Source organism: Gobio gobio, assembly GCF_949357685.1.
Source record: "Gobio gobio genome assembly, chromosome: 21".
Lineage (NCBI taxonomy): Eukaryota > Metazoa > Chordata > Actinopteri > Cypriniformes > Gobionidae > Gobio > Gobio gobio.
In genome coordinates this window covers 27,160,078-27,187,882 of record NC_137117.1, presented here as the reverse complement: position 1 = coordinate 27,187,882, position 27,805 = coordinate 27,160,078, and the positions used below count along the sequence as shown (strand labels likewise).

The window sequence follows — 27,805 nt, the reverse complement described above, 5'->3', positions numbered from 1 at the left end:
AATTAAGTGGTTTCCTAATTTTGGAGACTCATCACAGCAGCTACCCCCAAGATCTGAGACAAAAATATTCAGCGAAAAACAATACATACATGCAACCCGCCGAATGAGCATTATACAAAGCCTTTCTGTTCAGTTTCTAACCAGTGCAGCATTCAATCCGAGTCCTGTGGGCCACCTTGATGCTAGACCACATATAGCAAACACTTTCAAGTTAGATTCGTACCTTTTGCCCACACACTACACACCTCCCACAGATGCGTTTTGTAAATGGACGGGTGTATTTCAGTACTCCAAGCGTCTAATTCTCTTGTCCAACATTCAGCTCATAAGCTCAGATGTGCTGTTTGCAGTTTTAAACAAATGAAGTATACATGTGTTAATCATATCAGCCTATAACAAATGAGCTATTCTACTTGATGGATTGTAATCTCTATAAACACCCTCCCCAAATGAAATATGATTCATAAGAAGCTTGTGAAACATATTCTCATAGGTTTTATAGCTCATATCTAATCAGCTTTACAATAACTATAAAATTGTGATTGGGACTGTTTTATGTGCAGCCTGTATAGACACAGGGTGCTTTAAGAATAAACCTGGCCACTAACACACAAGCCACTCTGATCTCATTAATATTTTATGTATTCATACAAAATGGTGACATATGCATTGTTTGGATACAAGAAACATATTATATGGATGTATTGACAGCATCTAAAACATAAATGTCTTTGTAATTTTTTTTTACTTTGTAAGTGTAAAAGTGTAAAAATCTTTACAAATCCTTTATATTATATTTATTTGTTAATATTATTTAAATTTGAAAACATTACATTTATATTTAAATGAATGTAAATATATTTCTATAGTGTAATATTATTTAGATACAACATTAATTATTTTATATTAATAATAATAATTTACAATATTTTTAGTTACAATATACATTTACAGTATTTACTCAATTTTTTTACTTGCACCTTCACATTCATGCAGGCGCGGCGAGTATAAACCGAGGCTGCGTATGAAATCACATACTCTCTTGAGTAGGTACTTATTTTGACTGCTAAAAAGTTCTATATTAAAAAAAGTAGTTCTATATGAATGTAATGGACATACTAAATTCCATACTATTGTCATGATCATGTGATCTACCAGCGTCAGTTGTGTCGCTTCACTACCATTCATAAATCCTCTCCCGTGACCTCATGGTAAAGTGTCCATCGTATGCACACTTCACAATTTCGCCAGAAGAAGTAGGTCATTTGGGTACTTTTTACCTACTCTTTTATAAGTACTGTGAATTCGGACATACTTCTCTTGTCACATTCGCTGTTTTTCGCCTGCTATGTAGTAGGGAAGTATGTGATTTCGGATGCAGATGTCTGTTGACAAATATTTATTTCACTTCAGCTGTGATCAAGTATGCAAATAATGCAAGCGTCACTACGGGAAGCAGAAAGTGTCCAACTTCACGGCTCCGTTTTCAGCTCCTCCCCTACACGCCCTGTTACCCCCCCCCCCCCCCCAAACCAGTACAACGCAAACTCCGCCCCACAGCCGATTATTAAGATTTCACTGGTCATGTCAATCACAGTGCCAGAGGTGGACAAAGTACACAACTCCATTACTCGAGTGAAAGTAAAAGTATTACTGGTCAAATATTACTCTGTTACAAGTGAAAGTTGTTAAAAACAATTTTTACTTAAGTAAAAGTACAGAAGTACTTGCTTTTAAAAGTACTTAAGCATCAAAAGTAAATTTCCTTTTTTATGTCAAGGCATTATTTTACTATTGTTGCATTGACGTATAAATGCACGCTATGCCATGGTAGTTTAAGCCAGTCAGTGATGCTCCATCCGACTACCTTGAACTAATTAAAATACTTAAAAGTTAGAAAGCTTTTTACAAAGCTGCTGTCACTTTAAGGCAGAATGCACAAATCCTACACACTGATACACATCCGATATTCCCCCGACTGTTTACGTTCACTTAAGACATAATCAACTTTGTTTACGTGAATTCTTTCCAAAATGAAAATGTTTACATTTTGTGTGTATTGGTCTGTTTAAGTGCGAAAAAAAACACAAAAGAAAGCTCTATTCAGTTCTCGTGCTCTGGCATCTCAGAGGCACAAAAAAAACCCCAGACTGAACTGAACTCTTTCATCATGCTTTTTCAGATTCATCCATATGTCTATGCTTCTCTTTCTCCCAGATATTTACATTTTGCAAAAAAAAAAAAAACTTTTAAAGAAGAAACAAAATCATCCACTGACTTGCAAAGCTGCTACAGAAACGACTTTTGACTTTGAGGACCTTGATAGAAATGTAGTGGAGTAAAAAGTACGATATTTGTCTTTCAAATGTAGTGAAGTTAAAGTAAAAGTTCCCCTAAAAAATAATACTTCTGTAAAGTACAGATACTCAAAAAGTGTACTTAAGTACAGTACTCAAGTAAATGTACTTCGTTACTGTCCACCTCTGCACAGTGCTGATTTTCTTGCTACAACAACTGCTAACCCCTAAACCAACCTTACACCCTAACCTTAACCAATTAAATTGACTGCAGGGCGGGATTGGCGCTGAATAGCGTGCTAAAGAAATTCCCGCTTATATCGTTGACCGGAGGTTCAAACTCCAGTCTGAACCCACTGGCCACAAGCTCCAGGCTCCTCTCTCACAGAGCATATTTATTTATTTATATATATTTATAAATATTTACTTTTATATAGCCTAACAAAAATAACTCAATTTCTCATATTAGCCTATGCTCATATTGCCCACCCCTTGCCAACCTGCACATACCAGCTGATAAACAATGTAGTCTTGATTTGGGTGGTCACTGCATTTGAAAGTTTAAAAGGGTTTTAAATCTTATAAATCAAGTAAAATGACTCAAAATCAAGTAATTTAAGCATGCCAAAGTCAACTTTAATCATAAAAAATGTAATTTCCAAACGGCAAAATTGTGGCCAGTGAAAATTCTGAGTGGCTGGTGATGAGCAAAAAAGTTAATGTCAAACCCTGTGGGTAACCAAAGAGTTAATGGGCCCCATTGGCGTCCATATAAAAAATACTATGGAAGTCAACCGTTTGGATACTGACATTCTTCAAAATATGTTCTTTTGTGTTCAGCAGAAGAAAGAAATTCCTTCAGGTTTGGAACAACTTGATGGTGAATAAATGATGACAGAATTTTAATTTGGGTGAACTGTCCCTTTAAATTATTAGTTCACTTTAAAATGAAAATTACCCCATGATTTACTCAACATCAAGTGATCACCATCCTAGGTGTACTGTATATGACTTTCTTATTTCTGATGAAAACAATCTGAGTTATATTAATAAATATCCTGATTCCAAGCTTTATAATGGCAGTGCTCAAAAAAGTGCATCCATCTATCATTAACATACTCCACACTGCTCCGGGGGCTTAATCAAGTCTTTCTGAAGTGAATTGATGGGTTTTTGTAAGAAAAATATCCATATTTAAAGCTTTATAAAGTAAAATATCTAGGTTCCACCTTCCGTATTCAACCTATGCAGAAAGTGTAACGCTTCTCGCAGTTAAAAACGCTTACGCGCCAGTTACGCTTTTTGAGCTTCAAACTCGTGAGCCGTATTCACTGCCATTATAAAGCTTGGAAACATTAATCTGATTGTGTTCATCAGAAAGGAGAAAATCATATACATATATGGCTTGAGGAGGGAGTAAATTGTGGGGTAATTTTCATTTTAAAATTAACTAATCCTTTAATAATGTTAATGTATGTGTGCTAGAACAATGCTTTACATACAAATACCTGTGAATACTAATGGCATATTATAAACACATCATCCACATTCATTTACGCTCATACACACGTTACCTATTAATACATTAATGAGCTCGGGGGACACATATTATGTATGTTTTAACATTATAGCTCAAACAGTAGAGCATGTTGCTAACAATGCCAAGGACATTGGTTTAATTACATGCATGATAAGTGATAAAATATAGAATTTGAATTGAGTGTCAGTTTGGATAAAAGCATGTTTGTATGTGCATCAAAAGAAGAATGATTCCGTGCTTCAAAGTGGCCGGAATGTAGATAAGTAGGAAATATATGTCTTGATCTTGTTAGAAGATGTTAATTGTTGCTTTTACGTGGCCCATTACCCCAGCACATGCCTTCATTCATGATGCCAGCTGAGGTTCTTCTCCACAGCCGTTCAGTGAACCTGTTCTGAGGGTCATAAAGAGTTAAGCTCAGAGTTTACAGCACTGCTGAGATGTCGTGATCTGCTGCAGCTGTGTTGAACACCAATAATTTCCACCCCCTGTAGCACTCTTCACTAACATATTAAAGAAAGATAATACAACATAATTATTTTTCACCAATATGCATAGGCTCCCCTTAAGACCACCACAGCCCAGTCATAGAAGTGGCATGATAGCCCCTTTAGCAAAAACGAACACAGGAACAGAGTGGCAATTATACTGTAAGCGAGATACACTGACAACTAAGCCATTACGAGGATCATGTGAGTCTTAACGCACTCATTCACGCTCAAAACATTCTCTTTCTCCATCAAATTACTTTTAATCACCTACATTATATAATTTGAAGCAGAGGCGCTTTCCACCAACTCCACCTCGCTTAGGCACCTTTTTCAGCATAATTTTGTTTCCGATTGCATGCAAAATAGACGGAACATCTTCCACTTCACCATTTGTGATAAAACAAAGCAAAAAAGAGAGAAAAATAATAGTGGTTGGGGGGAGGGTGGGGGGCTGGCAGGGCTTTGTGAGCGAGATATGCAAGTTGAGGCTTTCCGCATCACAATGAAAGCTGGCGCTTTTGTGTGCGCTTTTGTGACGGGTGATGCTTTCTATTACATTCAAAGTGCGGTAAATACATGCGGGACATAGGAGCAAACATAAATCAGTGATGAGGACTCTTCCCTGTAGCCTCGTTTTGTCCGCCATTACTCCCAACTTGAGGATAAAGAGAGATGGAAAAAGAGAATGGAGAATGAGATGAGGAACAAAAAGAGATGAAGCCTTTGCCATTGAAATCTTTATTCTCATTATGACAGTGGTGTGCTATACACGCACTCTTGTCATTTTAATGCTGTCCCACACTGAGCCATTTATCTTCCTCTTTCTGTTTATTTATGTTTATTTATGTAGGGAGGAGGAAATAAAAAGAACTGGAAATTAAATTACTGCTGTTGGTGTCATAATATAAATGTCTGGTAATCTAATTCTATTTAAGGACAGTGATAAATCACTGGTCTTTTTAAAATAAATAAAAAACTGATATCCTTGAACGGGTAGGGTGTGTTATTCGCCTTACCACAAAACAGTGGGCATGTGAAAGAGCTGGTGAGGACAATTTGGAGCCTTTGTCCATGTTTTAAAAGAAAATTGTGTAAATTGTAAGCCTTCCAATCATTAAAGAACAGTATAACTGAATTTGTGTGTAATTTCTGCACCTTTGTTGGCACCAAACTGAACTTATCACGCTTTAAAAGCATTACTGGACAATTATACCTTAGCAACTGTTACCAGCCAAGAGTTTGCTCTGCAATTTAAAGGACATTTTTACATTTTCTTTAAATCTGTCTAAAAAATTAAAAAAAAAAAGTATGGTCATAGATCAGTGTTATTTTATTAATATTTTTATTTTATTTTTTTATTAATTGTATTAATATAAAAAAATATTATATCAGTGTTATTTTTTAATATTAACATTGAGATAATATTATAGGTATTTTATATATTTTTAAAGTCGTTTTTATTTTATATTTAATTTTATTAGCTGTTTTTATGTCTATATAGTTTTTAGTTTGAGATATTTTAGTACATCAAGTTAAACTAAATGAAAATTAGAAATGAGAAAGTTTTTCAAATTATATTTCAAGTAATGAAAATGTTCATTTATGGTTTTAGTTTTAGTTAACTATTATAAAATGGTTAGTTCCAGTCCTTGATTTTGATTGGTCAATAGCTGTGTTCTGTGTATCACTGCACAACACCCTAAGCAACCACTCTTAGTAACATAAACATGAGTATTGTGTGAGAGAGATTGAGTGACCGAGTGTACAGATTTAGCATTTTCCTTCAGGTCAGTTCTATGATGTTCATAATTTAAAAAATGTTTTTGAATGTCGCTGGGATATGACAGCGCTAGTCAAAGCATTTGTCAGCTGCATCTTGTTCCCGTGCTCACAGTCCTTAAAATTCTTCGCTACTGAGTTACTCACTCATGAAGACATCTAATGGCGTAATAATGTCACTTCTCTTGCTGTTCACGGTCAGGGACTATTTTTTCCAGCGGAAGGAAGGCTGATTTTAGTGATTTTACGTGATTTTTAAGTTGCATTGCTCTGCGTCGTGCCTAACAACACCCCTTAGCGGTTATAAATTCACTGTAAACCATGGCTTCTTGGGGCTTATTGCTTCATAATAACTCTGTCATGGATTAAATTGTTTTAGAATCATTAAAAACTGTTTTGTTGTTATAACTTAAAATCGTCAGCAAATGTGGCTGCTCTTTTTTTCAGTTGATTGTGAGACGCATTTTTTTTCACTTTTAAAAGAAAAATATCAGCTAAAAATTATTTTTCAATGTCACACTTTATTCCCGTTTATGTCAGAATACTATCCATTAAATCTTTACCATTTTATGAGCACATTTTACTGAAAACCATGCCGCCAGAAAGGAGTCCAGTCAATACCCATGGGATGCTTTGTAAAACATGTCTGAGGCCCTGTTTCAACACAGCGTTTTAAAATTAAAACGATCCTCGTCCATACTGGTTTCTATTGCGTTTCAGAAAAAAATCTTCGTCCACACTACACGACAGAAAAGGCATGTCACATGACCATTAATGCACACTGGGCATGCGTGTACAAGTATAAACAGTTGCCGATTGCTCTAATAATAGCTTGGGCATGTAGCTGCAGTATTATAAAATGTAGAGTTTAACTGCACAATGGCTGCTAAAAAGGACAACAAAGTCAGCAAAGCTTGCAGTTCCGTCTCCATGTTATTGTTTACATGGTCGTCAAGGCTGGTCTGTTACAGAGCCTTTGAGAGAGACGGCTCTGGTCTGTTATTGTTGAGTTCCGGTAGTGTAATGGTCATATGATGACCACTGACGAATCAGGGAAGGATATGCAATGATCCAGAACACCGAATGAGGGAGCGAATGTGGGCAGCCATGCCTTTTCAAAAGTCTCCGTTTTTGGTCCGTCTATACAGAAAAGCAATCCTGGAGTTTTCAAACTAAAACAGGGTCCAAAAGTCCAGAGTAGTCTAGACAGCAGGCATAACCGTAGCAAAATAAATGCTTTTTAAAATGTAAATGCATTAGTGTAAACAGGGCCTGAGTTAGCAACAGTAACCAAGGGGGTGGGGACTTAGGGAAGGGATAAATAAAATAAAAGATCATTGATTGATAAACAAACCAACCCCCTAACACACACAATATTTGTTGACAGTGGTTGTGTCGGGATGGTAGGGATGTTCAAATCATATTTTTGCATGTTTTTCTGCATACGCTAGAATGGGAGAAATGGGAGAAAGTATTTAAATATCAACAAAACTACACCTTTTATTAAAACTTTATCGAATTAATGTTGCAGCGTAGCGGATGAAAAATCATATTCATTTTTCTTCCAGCCATAAATAGAAAAGATTGATGTTTTAATATAGCTGTACAGTCAAACAATGTATTGTTTAAACATATTCACAATCTGACTCATGTGTTCTGTCCTCCTACAGACGTTCTTCGTATTCTGCCCTTTGGCCTCTTGTCTCCTTGTTTTTGATCTCTTTGTTTTCCCTCCTTCTCCTGTCCTCCTTTCTGCTGTCTTTCCCAACCAACTTCTTTCTTCAAGAGCATTTACCCATCCGTGATAGCAAGTCAAGTGTCGTAGCATCATACACATAGTCATGTGCACATCAAGACAGTCATGCATATGCTCTGTTGTTAATGTATTCTGTTTAAAACCCATTCCCCCCTCAACACACACACTTCTACACGCTGTCCCTCTCTGGGCGTACTTTAAATAACCAAACCTTTGATGTCTAATCTAATGTTCTAGATATGTATGATCTGAGACGATTGACTACTACAGGACTGACAGAGAGGAGAGCTATTGCACAACGCATTATTGGAGTATCAAGCGAATACAATGGGAAGGAAAGGGAAATGAGCTTGCAATGTCTTTCACTGACCTGATTTTAGATAATCCACCTACTTAAAACTCTGAATCGTCACCCCTAGGTCCTATATTTGGCTGCCTTGTAACCAATGTGCCTTAGGTTAGAGTATGGGAGATGACGCTAATTGCTCAACTGTTAGCGCTGTGAGTTTTTGTGTGTTGGTGTGACAGACGGCCTTGACAGTTTACTGTGAGAGAAAACAGCCAAACTCTCCAGATGGGTACTTTTCAGTGACTTTGGCCTTCTGATTCACTTTCTTCTGCAGTCGGCACTTCTGACTTTCATTCAATGTGTTTTTCTTCATCGAGGTAGCACTGTGCTAATTAACATATGAGCTGTAGAGGTGAGCATTTTATAATTGTATCTCTTGAGGGGACAAACATCAGAGCCTGTAGTAAAACAAGTTAAAGGGTTTGTTAATTTACTCACCTGTTGTACTAAACCCGTAAGACTTTCGTTCAACTTCGGAACACAAATAGATATTTTTGATGAAATCTGAGCGATTTCTGTCCCTCCATTGACAGCTCCCAACTACCACTTGGGCGCTTCAAAAAGTTCATAAAGAGATCGTAAAACTAATCCACATTAATTGAGTGGTTTAGTCCAAATTTTCTGAAGAGACTTGATTGCTTTCAATGATGAACAGATTGATTTTAGGCTTTTATTCACATATAAACATTCATCAACTCACACATCAGTTGTGGTAAACGGAAGCTGTTCGCTTGACGTGTGAGAACCAATGAGGTTCATTCTAGCGTTAAGCAGCACGTTTGAGCTTACGCAAGAACCAATGAGGTTCATTCTTGGGTGTTATGCAGCACTTTTGAGCTTCTGCAAGAACCAATGAGGTTCATTCTCATTTTATATGCAGCACGGTTGAGCTTCCGCAAGAACCAATGAGATTCATTCTCATGTTAAGCAGCACGTTTGAGCTTCCACAAGAACCAATGAGATTCATTCTCATGTTAAGCAGCACATTTGAGCTTCCGCAAGAACCAATGAGGTTCATTCTCATGTTACGCAGCACGTTTGAGCTTCCACAAGAACCAATGAGGTTCATTCTCGTGTTACTCAGCACGTTTGAGCTTCCGCAAGAACCAATGAGGTTTGTTCTCGCGTGTCAAAGCATGTACGGTTGAGCTTCTGTTTATGCTCACTGATCAATGTTTATATGTGAATAAAAAGCCTAAATTTAATCTGTTCATCATTTAAAGTAAAGTGAAGTCGTCTGAAAATTTGGACTCAATTCATACAGATTCGTTTTACGATCTCTTTATGACTTTTTTGAAGCGTCAAAATGGAAGTTGCGTAGCTGTCAATGGAGGGACAGAAAGCTCTCAGATTTCATAAAAAATATTTTCATTTATGTTCCGAAGATGAAAGAGAGAGATTGGAACGACATGAGGGTGAGTAATGACAGAATTTTCATTTTTGGTGAACTATCCCTTTAATGAGCTGTTAAGTACCCGTTGCAATAGTGTGGGAATTTTTTCAGCCCAATGGTTAATTTCAGTCTGTGGGCACAAAGAGGATAAATGACGCTGAGAGTTTTCGCAACGTGGCCACCATTATCTTCATTTCAATCATCAGATCTTGCTTCGCAAGGGAGTGGATTTCACTGCTGAATATTTTACACTTGCCTTTCTGTTCTCTCCTCTTTCATTTTCCCGCTCTGGTGCTTTCTTGCAGCTTCCCTGGTCTTCGATCTCTGAAGCTGATGCCTTTAGCAGAGGACTTGTCCCTTCATTACACTCTCCCAACATGTAACTTCTCTAAAAACATTCTACTGTGAAGTCTGAATTTGGAGTACTGTGGCTGCTTATTATATTTAATGTTACTTTTTTCTAATCAATGATTTTATTCATTGAATGATTTTAATCTGAGTGCAGTTGAGGAAATTGGCTGCACAAACCAAATTTGGCAGCCTGTTGATTGACATTTGTATTATGATGAGGGCAGGACACATTAGGCCTGGGTAAAAATTTTACAGTTAATCACATCTTGATTTGAACCGACAAAACATCTATGTACTGCGAAATAATGGACATAAAACTCGTCTTTCTATTAAATTGTTTTGTATGGATGCATGCAGTAATAGAAGGGTCGATTGTAATCCGATTCATGACCAAATTACTCTTTTGAACTGGTTCTTTGTAGTGAGTCAAAGCATACAATATGAGCTATAGCAATATTGAAGAATATAGATCCCATTCACAAACAAATATCTAGTTCACTCATGAAACTAGAGGGCGCAGGCTGATAGGTCCTTTACATGCAATCTTCAAGCAATTACATCATTACCGCATGACACAAGCTGATTGGCCTCTGCTGATCCTGCATATTGACACTATTCCCAAGGATACATTTATACACATTGCCTGTTATTGTTAATTTTAGTACATATTTCCAATTTTCCTGCTTGGCACATTTCCAGGAGGCCAGCAAGATTTTCATTTGAAGTTTGGTCCCTTTGGAAGTCCCTTAATATTTCATACATCTATTCCAGCCACTAACTAATTACCCCAGTACAGTGTCAAGCCCTACAGTACAGAGCGAGAGATGAAACTGTGCTTTTGAATGACTGAAGGGGGGATGGAGGAACACATCACCATTAGTTTAGCTGGAGAGCTGTTGTGGTGTGCACAAGATCAGCAGTTTGCTTTTGAAAGGCATCACAAACATCTATTCTCCCTTGTGTAAACTTTAGTACTGCAGTTATGCTGGATTCATCGTTCGAATGTTATTTCACATAAGCATCTGTACATCATTCCAATTTGTATAGATACTTTCAGAGTCTATGCAATAAAACGTCTTGCTCTGAGTTTAAATAAAAATAAAAATTAAATATTTTTTAAAATATATTTTAAAGTTCTCATGTAAAATCTGTCATATATGACCATATAAGAAACTGTAACAAAAAAATTCCAGACAACACATTTCAAACATGCCAGCAAAAGCAACAATAGTAGTGAAAATAAAACTTACATTATGTATGTCCCAGTGCATGCTGGGAAGAGGGTGCACGGGACCGAACTACAAAGCATTTTTTAGGTTAGAGATATTTGACAAAAAACAATTAATCATATATAATTTATAAAAAAGCGCCATTTACCGTAAATACAATTATTACTTTATTTATATTGATAGTTGTTAGAATTCGAAGAGACTTGAAGTCAAAGCATTTAAAACAACAAGCATTGCACTGATGCCGAGCTGTTTTCTCTTGGTACCTTCCACTTAAATCCTTTCAGGTATTTTTTTTCTCTCTCTCTCCTTCATCCTTTACTTTTAACCTTCTACTTTGTTCACTCCATCCCTTATCCCCGTTGTCTTCTCTAGTTCACTCGCTTGTTCTTGCTCTATCTCTTATCTCTCTCTTTTTCCCTCTGATTCTCCCAGGAGCCCAACTGACCTAATTCTCCTCCGAAGACATGGCTGCACTCGCATGGGCGCGCAACGCTGTTTCTCACACTTGCATCTTTCATATCCCAGATTCACCTCACCTTGTGAAAAAACAATATTTTTTATTTCATCAGCTGTTGTAGGTCCATGCATTGTCCTCATTAAACTACCACGAAGCCCTTTTTTTCATTCACAGCAACTTCAGCAAGGTGTTAGCAGTTAACAACTTTGTTTCTGGAGTTTACTTCCTCAGTGGACTCATTTCTTATGTTTGTTGCCAAGTTCTTCATTAGCTTGAAGACCCCTCTGTTAGGGAGGTCTGATTAATGAAGATGAAAGCAGTGGTTCTAATTTGGTGGGTCACTCACAAACCAAAATGGGTCACAAGTCTGTTCTGGTTGGATAGCAAAGTAAATAGGCTTATCAACATGTTTCCTATATATCTGTTGTTATTGACATCAAACCCATGTGTCCAGTCAAACTCAAATTCTCTTTTCACTTTGTAGAATCAGTAATCGACAGCAGCGAGGCTAAATTTCAAAGTGACCTTGAAATCAAAATTGACAATTCTTCTTTTTTTTTTTACCGAACGTTGCAGTCTTCATGACGTGTGTCTCAACTGACTGTAAATTGACATTCAGATCTGCCGTGATTTAGTTAGCAATACCCAACATACCCTACGATACAATCAATTCTCAAAGGACGAAATCAAATCCCTTCTTACATTTTTCTCATTTCAGAGCTGAGTTAAATTCTACTTTTAGACATTCACTTGCGAACTTCCCTAAGCACTTCCCCTCGGGGAATCCCCACCGCCATTTTGAAGTGTGTTTAACTTCGTCAAGTGGGCGAGGGAAGTTTATTTGGACAGACCTTCGACCCCTCGTTTTTGACTTAGGGTGCGAGTCTACTCAATATGTACACTTCAGGCAGATCCATAGACCACAATGCAACATGATTGTGTAAATTCATGATTGAATTTAACCCCACCCCACACAACTAGTGTATGATAATGGAGTTATTTTGACATTTAACCACATAATACTTGTAGCTACCTTAAGCTGCCTGTTATTGTTTATTGTTATCATTTTCGTTTGTGTATTTTTTCATATTTTCTCCGATAGTCTAAGCATAAATAGAGGCCTATAGAATGGAACGTAAAACAAATCCATAAAGAAAAACACTGTAAATAATAAATGAGCTCCATATCGGATTCCATGTGATCAAGGGCTTAGGGCATTCCATTTAAACACATTGCAAGGGCTCCACCTGTAGTGGGCACTCGTGCAATGTAAGCAATGACGTACATTCGAGTAAACGAGATGGAGGGAAGTTAGCAAGCCAAGAAGCCGTTTCACTCAGATATACACTATGTTGCCAAAAGTTTTGGGACGCCTGTCTTAACATGCACATGAACTTTAATGACATCCCATTCTTAAACCCTAGGGGGTTTAATATAGAGTTGGCTCACCCTGTGCAGCTATAACAGCTTCAACTCTTCTGGAAAGGCTTTCCACAAGGTTTAGGATTCTGTTTTATGGGAATTTTTGCCCATACTTCTAGAAGCGCATTTGTGAGGTCAGGCACTGATGTTGGACAAGAAGGCCTGGCTCACAGTCTCCGCTCTAAATCATCCCAAAGGTGTTCTATCGGGTTGAGGTCAGGACTGAGGTGCAGGCCAGTCAAGTTCCTCCACACCAAACTCGCTCATCCATGTCTTTATGGACCTTGCTTTGTGCACTGGTGCGCAGTCAGGCTGGAACAGGAAGGGGCCATCTCCAAACTCTTCCCACAAAGTTGGGAGCATGAAATTGTCCAAAATGTCTTGGTATGCTGAAGCCTTAAGAGTTCCTTTCACTGGAACTAAGGGGCCAAGCTCAATCCCACACCAAACTTTACACTTGGCACAATGCAGTCAGGCAAGATTATATGAGATTAACATAAATAAGTGAAATGTTACCCTCTAGCTCGAAGATTTTTTTTACAAACATAGAATTTACAAACATACTCAGATGAGGTAACAACAGGTTTATTGATAAATAGTTAAAGCACTCCATTAATATGAAGATCTGCAGCCCAAAAAACATTTTATAGAAGTTTAGAGGGAGAAGCATCGTGAATTATAAACAATGTGCTTGTTTGTAGCTTGGAGATGGGAACATTACATTTCTAATATACATTTCTAATTCTCTTAAAGCTGCAGTCTGTAACTTTTTTGGGTTAAAAATTATCCAAAATAAATTTTGGAGCAAATACATAACCAGCCAGTGTTAAAAAATATCTGCTCACCGTAGCTCGATTTACAACGGTCGGTAAACTTGTAATAATGTTTTTAATTCCAGTGGTACTGGTGGGTTTCCACTGGAAATTCAAGCATATCTTTGCGTCATTACGTCACATCTGTACACATAAAGAAGGCGTCCTGGCTAGTAGGCTATATTGCGTGTGAGGATGTAGGATGTGGAGATTTATAGCCTTTTCTCACAGCACTTGATATAATTAAACTTATCAATTTGATGGCGGATCCAGAAAGGTTCAAACCGCAATCTCCAGTGACAACCGGAGATTCACCCATTGTAAAATGGAGAGTGGCTACAGAAAAAAAAGAGACTGCAACTGAGCCCATGCGAAAACAAGGATAAAAAGGGCTTTTGAAAGGTGACGTAAACTCAGTGTTTTGAAGGGGTTCAAAACACACAGAGACATCTTTTTTTCTGCTGGACAGGTAAGACATTTCAATGATTCAATTATGTAACAGTAGCAGACTTGCTCGCTTAATTGATACAGTTACAGAGTTTTCTTTGTTGTGCCTTTCTCGTTTTGCTATGTGCATTATGGTAAATATCAATTATTTTGTGCAAGCTATGAGAGGGAAAAATTCTCCTCTACTCCACATTAATTTGTTGTATGACAATTAGAAATTAGACTGCACAGAAATGGAAACTGAACTACAGGTAGCCCTAATACACATTAAATGTAGTCATGCAATGCTGATGTTGTTAACATTAACAATTTGAAAACGTTTGACGTGATATGATAAGCGATCGTTAGATTTAATCGACGTGATTTATTGCAATGCCTTTTTTCCCTTAGTTGGTCAAAACAAAAGTGGATTTTATCAACTTACTTGTTCAGATGACTAGCCTGACAAGCCAGACCCACATCAAGACCATTGGCAGGGCTCAATCTGAGGGGCGGGATAAACGGTTGTCTTTCAAATTCCCTCTGCACGCAATAGGATAGCGCTACAACCAACCAGAGCAACGAAGAATGTGAAGCGGAGCTAGTTGATAGATTAAATTTTCGCTGTATCCGGTCGGCAAAACTCCGAACACATCTTCCTTTCTTAAGAATGTCTTCAGTGCCGTTCTTTGTTCTTTTCTCAAAGAAAAGCTTAACTCCAAGTCTTCCAGAGTCGCGGCCAAAGCCGATTCAAGACGCTGTTTGACAGCTTCTTTATTTACAAGTAGCACGCGGAACCGCCGCTACTCTACCATCATTGTTAAGCCCGCCCACCGACTCCCTGACCAGAGTTCGTTTTTTCCAGCTCGCAAGCCAACGGAGAGTAGCTAGACGACCCTGGGGGGCGTCTACATTTCTAGGCTATCAGATGACATTTTCCGGTGAAAATTCTTATGTTGGTCATAGGGGTATGACGGTTAGTATATAACCGTGAGACCGACGGTTATAGTTAAACACCGTCATTAGAACTCTATAACCGCCAAAACCGTGTTATTAAAATATTTTTTACAAACATAAAAAAAAATATTTATATATTTTAGATAAGATCATAAGTTGAAGTCTGGAGTCCGGGGGGAAATTGTATCAGCTGACGAGGGAAACGGAGGCGGAGTTAGTGGTGCTTTGGAGGCTGCTACTGCTGGAGATGATTCGGGAGAGGTCCGTGCACCACCCCCTACCAAGAAGAGAAATCTTGGAGATCTGAAAAAAACCGGAGGTCTGAAATCTCTGCCCCTTTACCGATCAGAGCGCGCACTGACACAGAGTTAGCCCGCAATCTCCAAGAACACCCAATTGACTCTACGGCTAATCCACTTGCATGGTGGAGAGACAATGAAACACGCTATCCGCTCTTAGCAAAATTGGCACATAAATACATGTGTATTTGTGCTACAAGCACAGCATCAGAGCGAGTTTTTAGCACTGCGGGTAACATAGCTACCCCTGTCAGATCGTCACTAAAACCGAGTAAAGTGAACATGTTGGTGTTCCTGTCACGGAACTTGGAAGTCGAAAAAGATTAGGAATTTAAAATGTCAATGCACTTTTTTTGTTTCCTGTATTTAGTTAGTTTAATTAAGGTATTATCACAACAGTCGTTGTTAGACTTTTTTCTTTTTCTTTGATAAAGGTATGTAGATTTTATCATTTGTAATTTAGGCCTAGGCTACTCATTAATTTTTATGCAGCTCTTATAGAATTTAAGTAGCCTACTTGTTTTAAAGGATTAGTTAACTGTGTGTGATTTATTTAAAACAAAGCATGTTCATTGGAAAGGTTTTTTTGTTTGTTAAGGATTTGTACTGTGTGTATATAAATAAACTTATAGCAAGTAGCTAATCAGTGTCTGCTCGTTTAGTCAAACTAATTTGTCCTATAACAGACGAACATCATCACATCACCCCCCCCCCCCCCCCCCCCCATACGACGGTTATGTTACGAACCGTCACATTTGACTCACATCATAACCGTCATCACCAATTCTGAAACCGGCACACCCCTAGTTGGTCATACTTTCAAAAAGTAGAATCTGTCATTCCGATTGACAGTATCCACACCGGCACGGTGACTGACAGCCGCACATTCTCCTCAAAACATTGGATTCATCCTCGCTGTGCCGTGCCGAGGCACAATTCATGTAAAGTTGATAATTCCGCAGATTTCGAACAGAGATGGCAACCAAGAGGAAAAAACACGGACTGCAGCTTTAAATACTATTCTATTTTGTAGGCTACTTCAGTCTTGACAGTATGCGGCCATGAAAAAGGCCACATTATTGCTTTATCCCATCAACAATCAGTAATGCACTTTTTACTTTTCTTTTGTAAATTTTTTGTTAATTTTATCGTAATGCTTTGCTAATTATTATTTTTTGTAGTTTGTAGCTTCGCTAGAAAGTAGCTTGCCTAACACTGTGTGTGTGTGTGATCATGGTTTTTGGTCACTGTGTTGATGTCTGATGTAACACTAGTATCTTGAAGCTGAATGAGCTGATTATTGGTGAGTGTAGAAGGGTGTGTATATATATAGCATGTGCAAAAGTCTCATTTCTATAGCAAGCACGTCTGAGGCTCATACTGCAGATGACCAGTTTACAGCTGCTTTTTGAGATCATTATAACTATATGATATCATAATGGCTGGCATATGATAAATTGGGCATTTACAGTATTTGACCTGTAAACTGTTTTGTGGGTGTGTTGTAAGGTATTTCTACATTTCTTTTAGTGCACCATATCATTTAGCATTTTTGTGATTGTTACAAACAATAAATGACATAACATTTTTTAATTGGCTGTGTGCATAACAGATGCTCTCCATTTCTGTGGCCAAAATTTGAATTGTATAACAACATTTTACACAAAGCCTTTGTCCAGTGCTGATTTAAATCTGAAAATCGCATCATCCCAGGTTGTGTCCTTTATTCACACTACTTTTTATGCATATTCTTTCCACTTTCACATTTGAAAACAGAGGCTGAGCACGGAAAGAGGGAGCTGGGTAAATGAACAATTGTATAAAGGATCAAAGCTTCATGAGAATAGAGAGATAGTGTGGAGACAAACTGTTTAAAGTACAATCATCAATTGGGGTTTGAGGGGAAAAGAATAAACCCCAGCTTCTGTAATGGTTAATTTTACATGAAAATAATAAAGTAGTGCAAAATGGAGTAGCTGAGGCATTTTTCAAACAGAACCTTGAACAGTCTGCAGTGTTAGTTTAGCATCACAGCTGGTGAAAGAAAGTGCCAGAAGGATGTGTGTGTGTGTGTGTGTGTGTGTGTGTGTGTGTGTGTGTGTGTGTGTGTGTGTGTGTGTGTGTGTGTGTGTGTGTGTGTGTGTGTGTGTGTGTGTGTGTGTGTGTGTGTGTGTGTGTGTGTGTGTGTGTGTGTGTGTGTGTGTGTGTGTGTGTGTGTGTGTGTGTGTGTGTGTGTGTGTGTGTGTGTGTGTGTGTGTGTGAGAGAGAGAGAGAGAGTGGCAATGCATGTGAATGTCTATAGGTGAACTGAGTGTTGTGATTTTACTTGCACATATGCAATTATTAATCAGTCAACCTCAACATTATGTACCAGAGAAGGTTCTTATAAATCTCAGATACAAATCAATAATTATTACACTATAAAGTCTTCCTGTCCACCACTAAATTGAATCAGCTGACAGGCCCATTTAATGACTAGACATTAGAAAGCAGAGCACTTTACCTTATTTAAATGTTTTTCTTGATTTTTATAAATTAATTATATAAAAAAATTAGATTCTAAATAATCATGCTCTCTGACCTGTATGCAAATGTAACATTTTCCTTCCATCTGAGCAATTCAAGGCTGAAGTAGCACCTTCCTGTTTTTGTGGCTCGTCAAGCTGTTCTTTGCTGTAGGGTCAAAACGAGTAGGTGAGGTTTATTTTTAAAGGAATGATCTGGGTTTAACAAGTTCAGATTTATCAACAGCATTTGTGCCACTCTGTCGATTACCACAGACAATTTTTACTCATCCCTCAGCTTGTAAAACTGGTCGAAATTATTTTCAGTGGTAATTGACAGTATGTCACCAATGTTTCCGATAAAGCTCAATTTGTGCTGAACCATAAACTTTCATTTTAACAAGGTGTCTGATCACATCAGTCTAACCTTTACAGTTTGTGTGACACATTTCAGTGCGGTTTGTTTAGTGAACCTGTTGGGTTAATGGTAAAGGCTGTTATTGACTATAACAACTATATTAGACCTGACAGCAAACCCACAACCTGTAAGGATTGTTACTCATGTCACATTTGACATTTACATAGATGTAAGACACAGTATAAAAAATTGGCCCATTAAAATTTAAGAATTGTCAACGGCATGTGTGGCATACTGTCAAATATCACAAAAAATTCAGTTGATAATAAAATTAACAAAATGTGTTTTCGTTACTGCAGTTACAATCAGTGTTATGTAATTAGCCTATTAATAACCTGTTGTTTTAGTAAATAATTAATATTTTGAATTAGCTTTTATTTTTAAATATTCAGTTTTCATTTTAGTTTAAGTTTTAGTCATTTTTTTGTGTGCCTTTGTCACTTTTATTTATTTTTTTCAAAATATTTCTATAAAGCTTTAATTTATATTTATTTTAGTTACTTGCCAAAGCAACATTTAAATTTTTTGTTTAAATTGAATTTTTTAATAGTTTTAGTTTGCACTTTGGAAGATGTTTTGGGTAAAATGTAGCATAATGTCCATACTGACGATTACATAAAGAATCAGTGTTCAAAAGTGTCTTAGCCTTATCCTGATTTAATACGGTAAGCCTCCAATATGGATTAAAATTCAGCCTATATGGTGGCAGTTATGTTACTTCCTCAGATTACATTTTCATTATTGTCAGACATTCTTCTTACTCTCTGTGGTGAAGAATGGCAGATTCACACAAATTAATAAAATGTTGAAAACAACTACCATGAAAAACAACAAGAATCAAGTATCTTGCAATAGAGTTGGTTCTGTAGTCAGGCGTTACTGTAGTCTGGTGCTGTAATAGACTTCCCAAAGTGCATTCTGTTATGACAACTCTCGGGAGATTGGAATGGTAATATTGATTGGCATGGTAATGGATATGGAAATGTTAATGTATTTGGTCTTGGCGGGAATAGAACTGCAGCGCTTCTGCAGAGCAAGTACTGCCAATACATTCACAGACATTGCTGTGAGCATGTAAGACATGCTGCTGTTGCTGCACATTTAACATACATGAATTAGCCCCCAAAGCAGACAGGTGGAGCTGGGGAAGGTGGAGGGTTTCTGAAAGCGTGCCGCAAACTGCTAACAACAACCCTACCGGTATTTGTTTGAATGTTGAGCCGCAGCTCATTGGCCGCCGGTGCAACAATAACCAATCAGCTGTGCTATTTAGATAATGACGTGATCGCCAAATGAGTTCGACCTGCACCATCTAGAGTTTCATGCCAGAACTAGGTTATTATTGCAAACATGTTTTTTTGTTTGTTTCCAACCGAGGGACAAAATAAAACTACTCCAAAAAAAAAAACTCAACCTGTTTTTGTTCCTTTTTCCAAAAGCTAAATCTGCTAATCAATCATCAAACAAGAATAAGACGTTACGTTTTATTACACCCCTATCCTGACTATAGCCGTTCCTTACTCGTCAAATGGATTTTTGCTTCAGTCAATTGCTGCTTTTATCCGCAGGTGTCCATTGACCAAAGGTTACACACACCAGCTCCTGTTTTAGCTCCACTGTCTCCCCTCTGGGAGATAGACAGTATATCTATAGATGAAGAGCCTGTAGGGAGACAGAGAAAGGTAATGATGCGAATGACTTGTATGTGGCCCCGGCTGCGCGAGACCCCAGGGACCTCATTTAGATTCTGCTAGGACACAGGCATCCGTGTTAAAAAAGCAGCAGAATTGCTGAAAGAAGGGTCTCATGAAGGGCCCTTTTACCACAGCTGCCAGCATGCTTTAAAAACTCGTTATACAGCAAACCAGAGCAATAGTCACATCCCCTGCTGTACCGGGTCGACGAGAAGCCCATCTTCTAGCTTTAAATAGCTTCGGTTGTATTTGATTTCCAGTAATGGGTTTAATGTAACTTAAAAATGTTGGGGGGGACCAGTCGTAAGAACCAGGACCCATTCACAGCTCTGTGTTTCTGCCGCAAAGCAAGTGGCACGACCATCATTTCATCGAAATCCATTTACAAGGCTTCATTTGCATTTGTTTTGGAGCTTGGTTTTAAAATATGTCCATAATTCTGACAAAAAATAAATAAATACACCCGCCGTTCCTTCCTCAGACTGATGATGTAAATTTACATCGGCACAGAGCAAAGTTTGCTTATTATAAGGCAGTTGTAAATTATTTTCTGCTCTTTTGTTGCTTGCAGACAGTTCAGTGATGAGGGAACTATGAACTATGTGGAGATCGCTGATTATAATTGGGTGGAGGGTTTGCTCATGCAGCGAGCAGGCAAACGGCTTAAAAAAGTAAATGCAACATTTGCATTGGCTTCTCTGACGCAGAAGAGAGTAAGGAGAGCAGCAGGAGTGCCTCATTATACTGTGGCAAAACCACAATGAAATCAATTTGTGTCATCATAGGAAACGATTCCATTTAATATTAAAGACAATAGGAGCAGATCGAAGACTCAGACAGGAAGATGAATGAAAGCTTTGATGGTTTCTGTCTTTCTAATGAATAAAATCTGTCATCCCACAGTCTTGTTGTACCTGCGGCCTTTTAACACGATGAGTTCCTCTCCTCTGCCTACACGAGTCTCAAAATACCATTATGGATACTTTAACATTTCTTATGAATCATTGAACCGATTTTTAGAGTATATTTGGAGTTTTCATTTGATTTAATAAGATGTACACATCAGTAGCATGAAGTGGAATTTGTTATGCAATTTTTTACTTTGCTATCAACAAGAAAACAATATTTTTGTTCAACATAGTACTTATTAAAAATAGTATGTTATGTTCCTGTAGCTTAAATAGTAAAATATGATAACAACGCCAAGGTCATGGATCTGATTTACAGGGGTGTTCCATTTATGTATTAGTAAAATGTACATCTTGAATGCAAGTCCCTTTGGATAAACGTGTATGCCAAATGCGTATATAAACTATATATATATATATATATATATAAATATATATATCAAAACAAAGTCACATTAATGTCTCATTACAAAATGTAAATTCTGTCATCATTTACTCACCCTTGTGTATTTGTTTCTGCTGTGGAACACAAGATATAAAAAAAATGTTTTAGGTTTATATATATTATATATACACTCTAAAAAAAAGTTCTATATGGCAACAAAAATGGTTCTTGGCTTGTAATCATAGGGGAACCTTTTTAAGTGCTATATAGCACCAAATTTGGTGCTTCAGTGGTTCTTCAGCGGTTCTTCAGCGGTTCTTTGACTAAAGTGCTATATAGCACCGCTAACTAAGGTTCCATATAGCACCGCTACCATATACAGAACATGTTAAGATATGGTGCTATATAGCACCAAATGTGGTTCCTCTATGATTACGACGAAGAACCATTTTTTTGTTCATATAGAACCTTTTTTTTTGAGTGTATACATACAATGAAAGTTGGTGTAGACCAGTGTTTTTTACACCATTGTCTGGACAGTTGAAACATTTCTCAAATGATCTTCTTTTTTCCACAGACGACAGGTTTGGAACGACATGAGAGTGAGTAAATTATGGCAACATTTTCATTTCTTGGATGAACTACCCCTGTTTTTGACAGTGTAATCCGCTAATCACAATGACGTGGAGGCACTGCCTCCTTTCATGTGACTTTTCACCATGCATTAGGACCTTCAGTCTTCTCCTCCATCTTGTACTGTTGATTATTTTCTCCTCCAAATCTCACCCTGGTAAACATTTGTGTATGTCACAAGTGGTCTATTCTCTCCCTGTTCTTTTCAGTCTATTCTCCTTCCAGCTTGTGCTCCCTGTGTCCTCACCTATGTGCACTTAAGCTCAGGGATCAGGCTCATTCTAGACACGTACATCATGTATGACCCTACAGAAAGAGGCAAAATCAACATCCATATCTTCAGCATCAGTCCTGGTCAATTCGTAGCATTCCACCTGAAGGGTAACAGATTGATTTAATCCAGGCCTTCACTGCCCTTCCTGTATGGAAGCTGTCCTTTTGCATCAGCGCCCAGATTTCTGAGCCTCCCTCCTGAGGAGCAGACAGTTTGGATGAGCATCTTGTGTTTGAATGAGAGCCCTTCCCTCCTCCCTCCCTCCCTCCCTCCCTCCTCTGATCTGTGGAGCATCCAGCTGCTCCAAGCAGCAGCCCAGCTGGACTCTCTCAGCCAGGGTGGGGTTAACACTGCCCCCTTTACATTCATGCCAAAGTCAATTGATTTTGTTGGTCCAAACCATGGATGAGTAACTCTGAAAAAAAACAACAAAAAAAAAACATCCAAGGCTGTGTTTACAATTGGTATTAAAGGAATGGTTCACCCAAAAATACATTTTACTCAACCTCAAATTGTTCCAAACCTGTAGACATTTCTTTGTTCTGTTGAACACAAAAGAAGATATTTTGAAGAATGTTGGTGACCAAACAGTTGATGGACCCCATTGACTTCCATAGTATTCTTTTCCCTACTATGGAAGTCAACTGTTTAGTTCCCCATATCCCTCAAAATATCTTCTTTTTGTGTTCAGCAGAAGAAAGAAATTCATGCAAGTTTGGAACAACTTGAGGGTGAGTAAATGATGACAGAATTTTTGAGTGAACTATCCCTTTAAAGTCTGTCTTGAGTGATCCGTTCACAAGTGGTCAGACCAAGACCTGTGTGTTTCTGCATTTTGATTCAGAAATTTTTTTTTAAAAGTAAAGATTGCCTGTTGCTCACAGTATAATTCAACATTTTAATGTCACCACAAAATGTGATGTTTTAAGTATAAATTGTTATTTTAGTTTAGTAAATGAACTTGGGACATGAGTGTCAGTATATAGAATATTCTGGTCACTCTCTTTCAGACAATTAAAATAAGCTTTCAAGTTTAAAAAATAGGATAAAAGTGGTCTGTCTGTATACGGCTCATGAACTACATGTCAAATGAAAGTTTTGTAAGACAATACATATTTAGTAATTTCATCGCTTTGACTGCACTGACACTATCAGATGGTCAGAAACTTGAACTGAATAATGAATCTGTTGAGCTGCTTTAAGCTACATTTCATTTGCATCATAATTAATCATAAATAATTTGGCAACATTAACATGTTATTTTCACAATCTGTATTGTCTAAAAAGCACTGTATAAATAAATGTGACTTGACTTGTGTGAGGAACAGACTGAAATTTAAGTCTTTACCATCAATATCCACCTTGTTCTTGGCATGTTCATGAGAGAAGTAGCAAAGTCCAATTTCCGAACGAATCATTCTTTTGAGTCAGTGAATCATTTGGGTAGATTAATTAGCATTTTTGGGTGAGCTATGACCACTTGGGATCGAATTGGATGTTAAAGTCGGCATGGAATGGAAATTCACTGTATCTATTTTATTTATCTTATAAATAAATCCTCCATGCATGTTTCTTTTTTTTTTTTTTGACCTTACAATTTTTTATGAAAATAACTCTCTGGTGTCATTTATCAGACTTCTCCAATCATTTACTTCACTTAAACCCCGCCCCTTTCTTACAAATGACAGCAAACTTATCTGCCTTCATCGACTCAACAACTGATGAATTGAACTGCCATACCTTTTTTTGTCACAATACGGAAGTAAGGATTTGACGCTACTTTCATTACATCACAACTTTAATACAAAGTGTAAATGTTTATATTTCTCTTAAAAGCAAACTTCCAATTCTCTTTGATAAAATTGTTGATTTCATATGAAATGTAATTGTGACAATTCAAGAAGCTGAACCCAAGACAGAATATTTGCTTTACTAGTTCGAATGAGTCTTTTCTCAATATTTTCACTACATTTGAGGTTTCATCCGAGGCTCTGGCAAATATTGCGCTTAGTGGTGCCAAAATTCTGTTTCGGAACACCAAATGCATAATAAACCCAGCAGGATGATAATGATTATGGTGTTTGTCTGTGAGAGGTGGACATGAAAGCGGGACTGCATGCTATAATTTAGCACCAGATTAAGCAAGGGGAAGAAGGGAGGACATCAAACTTCTACGCTCCATGCTGTGACTTTTGAACTTGTTGCTGTGCTGGATTGTGAGGAGGTGTGTGTGTGGGGGTTTGGGTTCAGATGTGTTTGGAGAACAGCACAGCTCCTCTCATCCATCCTGTGGGATTGGCTCTGGTGTTTAATGTGTGTGCCTCTAGAGATGAAGATTCATTGCTTTAATAAGAACAGTACAGACAGGAGAGAGAATAGCGTACCATTACAGAGAAGTGTCTTGGGGAAGGCTGATGGTGAGGGTCTTATGATCTTTAATGACGGAGAGAGGAATCTGTTGCAAGCTAGTCTTTGTAGATGGCGCCCCTCAACCCTTTGTCGCTTCCTCGTCTTTGTCTTGAACTCAGTCTCTGGTGGACGCGTTGCTTCGTGCTGGCTGGGGGAATGTTCGAATGCTAATTTTGGACCGAAAGATGGGTGTCTGTATGTAAGGGGTGGGCGTGTGCAAAAAATAGCCATTATGAATATGCATGGACCCTCAATTAAACCAACATACATTTTTGCCAGAACTGATCTGAGAAATCACAAGCTCTGAGACGGTAATCCTTCATCCCACAGCATCCCATAATGGTACATTAACAAATCTGTCTCTACAAGATTTACTTTTTTCACACCGGAGAGGGAAGGATGTGCGATTCAGAACGTGTGTACACACACAGGGCATGTATTGAGTGTAACTAATGAGCGAGGACTGTCAAATGTGATCCATCTTTCCAGTGCCAGGTTCCCATCAAAACATGCGCATCACTTCCCTAATGTAAGCATGTCACCTCCTGTATTTGCATCCAGCTCCAGAGGGAATCCACAATCGTTGTGAATATATCTTGTCAGCGCGTTCATGCCATACGGAAAGAGTGTTAAAAAGTGTCTGTATGAGGGAAGTAGCAACTCTGGCTCAACGTATAACTTCCTGCACTACATCCAACAATGACAAGTCATTTATTTATTTATATGTTTCATTTTTTTTAAATATATACAATTAAAGTGACTCTCTCTCCCTAGTGCTGTCAACGATTAATCACATCCAAAATAAAAGTTTGTGTTGTGTAATATAAATATTTTATATATAAATATAACACATTTTTCTTAAATATATACATGCATGTGTGTGTATTTATATATACATAATAATTATACACAGTACACATATACTATGTAAACACAAACTTTTATTTTGGATGCGTTTGATCGTTTGATAGCCCTAATATATACATCCATGATGCAAATCTTCCATTCCTCCACATCCCAAAGGTGCTCGATTGGATTGAGATCTGGAGCATTGCAGGCCATTTGAGTAGTGAACTCATTGTCATGTTTAAGAAACCAGTTTGAGATGATTTGAGCTTTGTGACATGGCATGTTATCCTGCTGGAAGTGTATGTATGTGGTCATAAAGGGATGGACATGGTCAGCAACAATACTCAGGTAAGCTGTGGCATTTAAATGATGCCCAGTTGGTACTAAGGGGCTCAAAGTGTGCCAAGAAAAAAACCCCACACCATTACAGCACTAGCAGCAGCCTGAACCGTTCATGGAAGGGAGGATGAATCCATGCTTTCATGTTGTTTATGCCAAATTCTGACCCTACCATCTAAATGTCACAGCACAAATAGACAATCATCAGACCAGGCAACTTTTTCGAATCTTCGATTGTACAGGTTTGGTGTGCTTATGTGAATTTTAGCCTCAGTTTCCTATTCTTAGCTGACAGGAGTGGCACGTGGTGTGGTCTTCTGCTGCTGTTGTCGATCTGATTCAAGCTTTGATGTGTTGTGCATTCAGAGATGCTCTTCTGCAGATCTCGATTGTAACAAATGGTCATTTGAGTTACTGTTGCCTTTCTATCAGCTCGCAAGTCTTCTCTTCTGACTTATTGCATTAACAAGGCATTTTCACCCACAGAACTTCCGCTCACTGGATATTTTCTTTTTTTCTGACCATTCTCTGTAAACCCTAGAGTTGGTTGTGTGTGAAAATCCCAGTAGATCAGCAGTTTCTGAAATACTTAGAATTTGGCACTGTCTGGCACCAACAACCATGCCACATTCAAAGTAACTTAAATCATCTTTCTTCCCCATTCTGATGCTCAGTTTGAACTTCAGAAGATCCTCTTGATGACGATCCAGATCGTCATGTCTACATGCCTGGTGGGGTGGGTGGGGAAGGTGGGATATGGCCCAGGCTCAAACCCCAGGTGTGTCCCCACGAGCTCTGCAGCCCTTTATATTTCAGAAGCAACGCACTACCCTCTGTGCCACAGCTCTGAAATAAGTGTTGCATTTTTTAAGATGACATGTCAAGTTAAAAAGAGTCTAACTTTTTAAAACACGTCCGTGTTCTGTTTCATTCTGCTGCGCCTCATCTAGTTAAATTTGAATGCAAGAAGACATCTTATGTAAAGACCCCCTACGAAACGTTTCTGATTGGGGTCATATGATTCCGAAACAGCCTGTTCAGGAAACTAGAAGATTTTAAAAATATCTCTACTTTTCATTTGCTTTTCCAGAAAATATGTTGCAACCTGCAGATTAAATATTGTTAACTCAAAATGTACAAAACCACAACATTATGTTCTCATCTTGACTACATCTTAATTTAGACACAAGCCCCTTGACTATCAGGCACTCTTGTAACATGTTTTTTGGGTGTCATATTTTATTTATTGAAATGGGGAAATGTTCAAACAGGCCTGTCACATACAAATCATCGTGGCACAATTTCACTTTAATTGACTGCTATCGAGTTGTTTGTGTGATACCAGAAGGCAGGTAACAGAAATAGCTATGCAAATATAACAAACATGATATCTCGGAAGTATGCGTAATAATGGCATGTTGACTTTTCTATAGGATGAACAGCTGTCTAGCAAAAGCTAGGAAGTGAATCAATGATTTGAATGTCTTCACTTCCTTTTCTTAGCAGACAAAACCTCACAATATAGATATCACAATATTCTATTTTGTCACTTCATGTAAGATTTTCAGCATAGTCCTACAAAATGTTCCAGTTATGTAATATTTTGCTTGTTCCTGACCTCTCGTACTGTATCCCGACCCCTCCCTTGCATGGATCCATGTGAGGGATTAGGGATTAGGGGCAGGAGTCGGAGTCGGAGCTGGATTACACAGCTGACAGTCCAGTGCTCTCTCTTCTGATAAAGATGCTGTCACTCTCATCACGCTCTTCCTCACTGATACCATCAGTCTTAAATATCTTCGGTTTCCCTGCACTGAGAAACATGTCCTCC

At 38.0% G+C, this 27,805-nt stretch overlaps 1 protein-coding gene across 3 annotated transcripts in view; it reads left to right on the top strand.

Annotated features, from left to right (window-relative positions):
• camkvl (CaM kinase-like vesicle-associated, like) overlaps positions 1 to 27,805 on the top strand; it is a 46,877-nt gene that overhangs the window by 8,878 nt on the left and 10,194 nt on the right. The window contains exon 2 of one of the 3 annotated variants that reach the window (XM_079802177.1): positions 22,048 to 22,072. The exons of the other annotated variants lie outside the window; for them this stretch is intronic. Coding sequence (XP_079658303.1) covers positions 22,067 to 22,072 — 6 coding nt within the window. The 5' untranslated portion in view covers positions 22,048 to 22,066. The remainder of the gene's footprint in view (positions 1 to 22,047; positions 22,073 to 27,805) is intronic. 3 annotated transcript variants of the gene reach the window in all.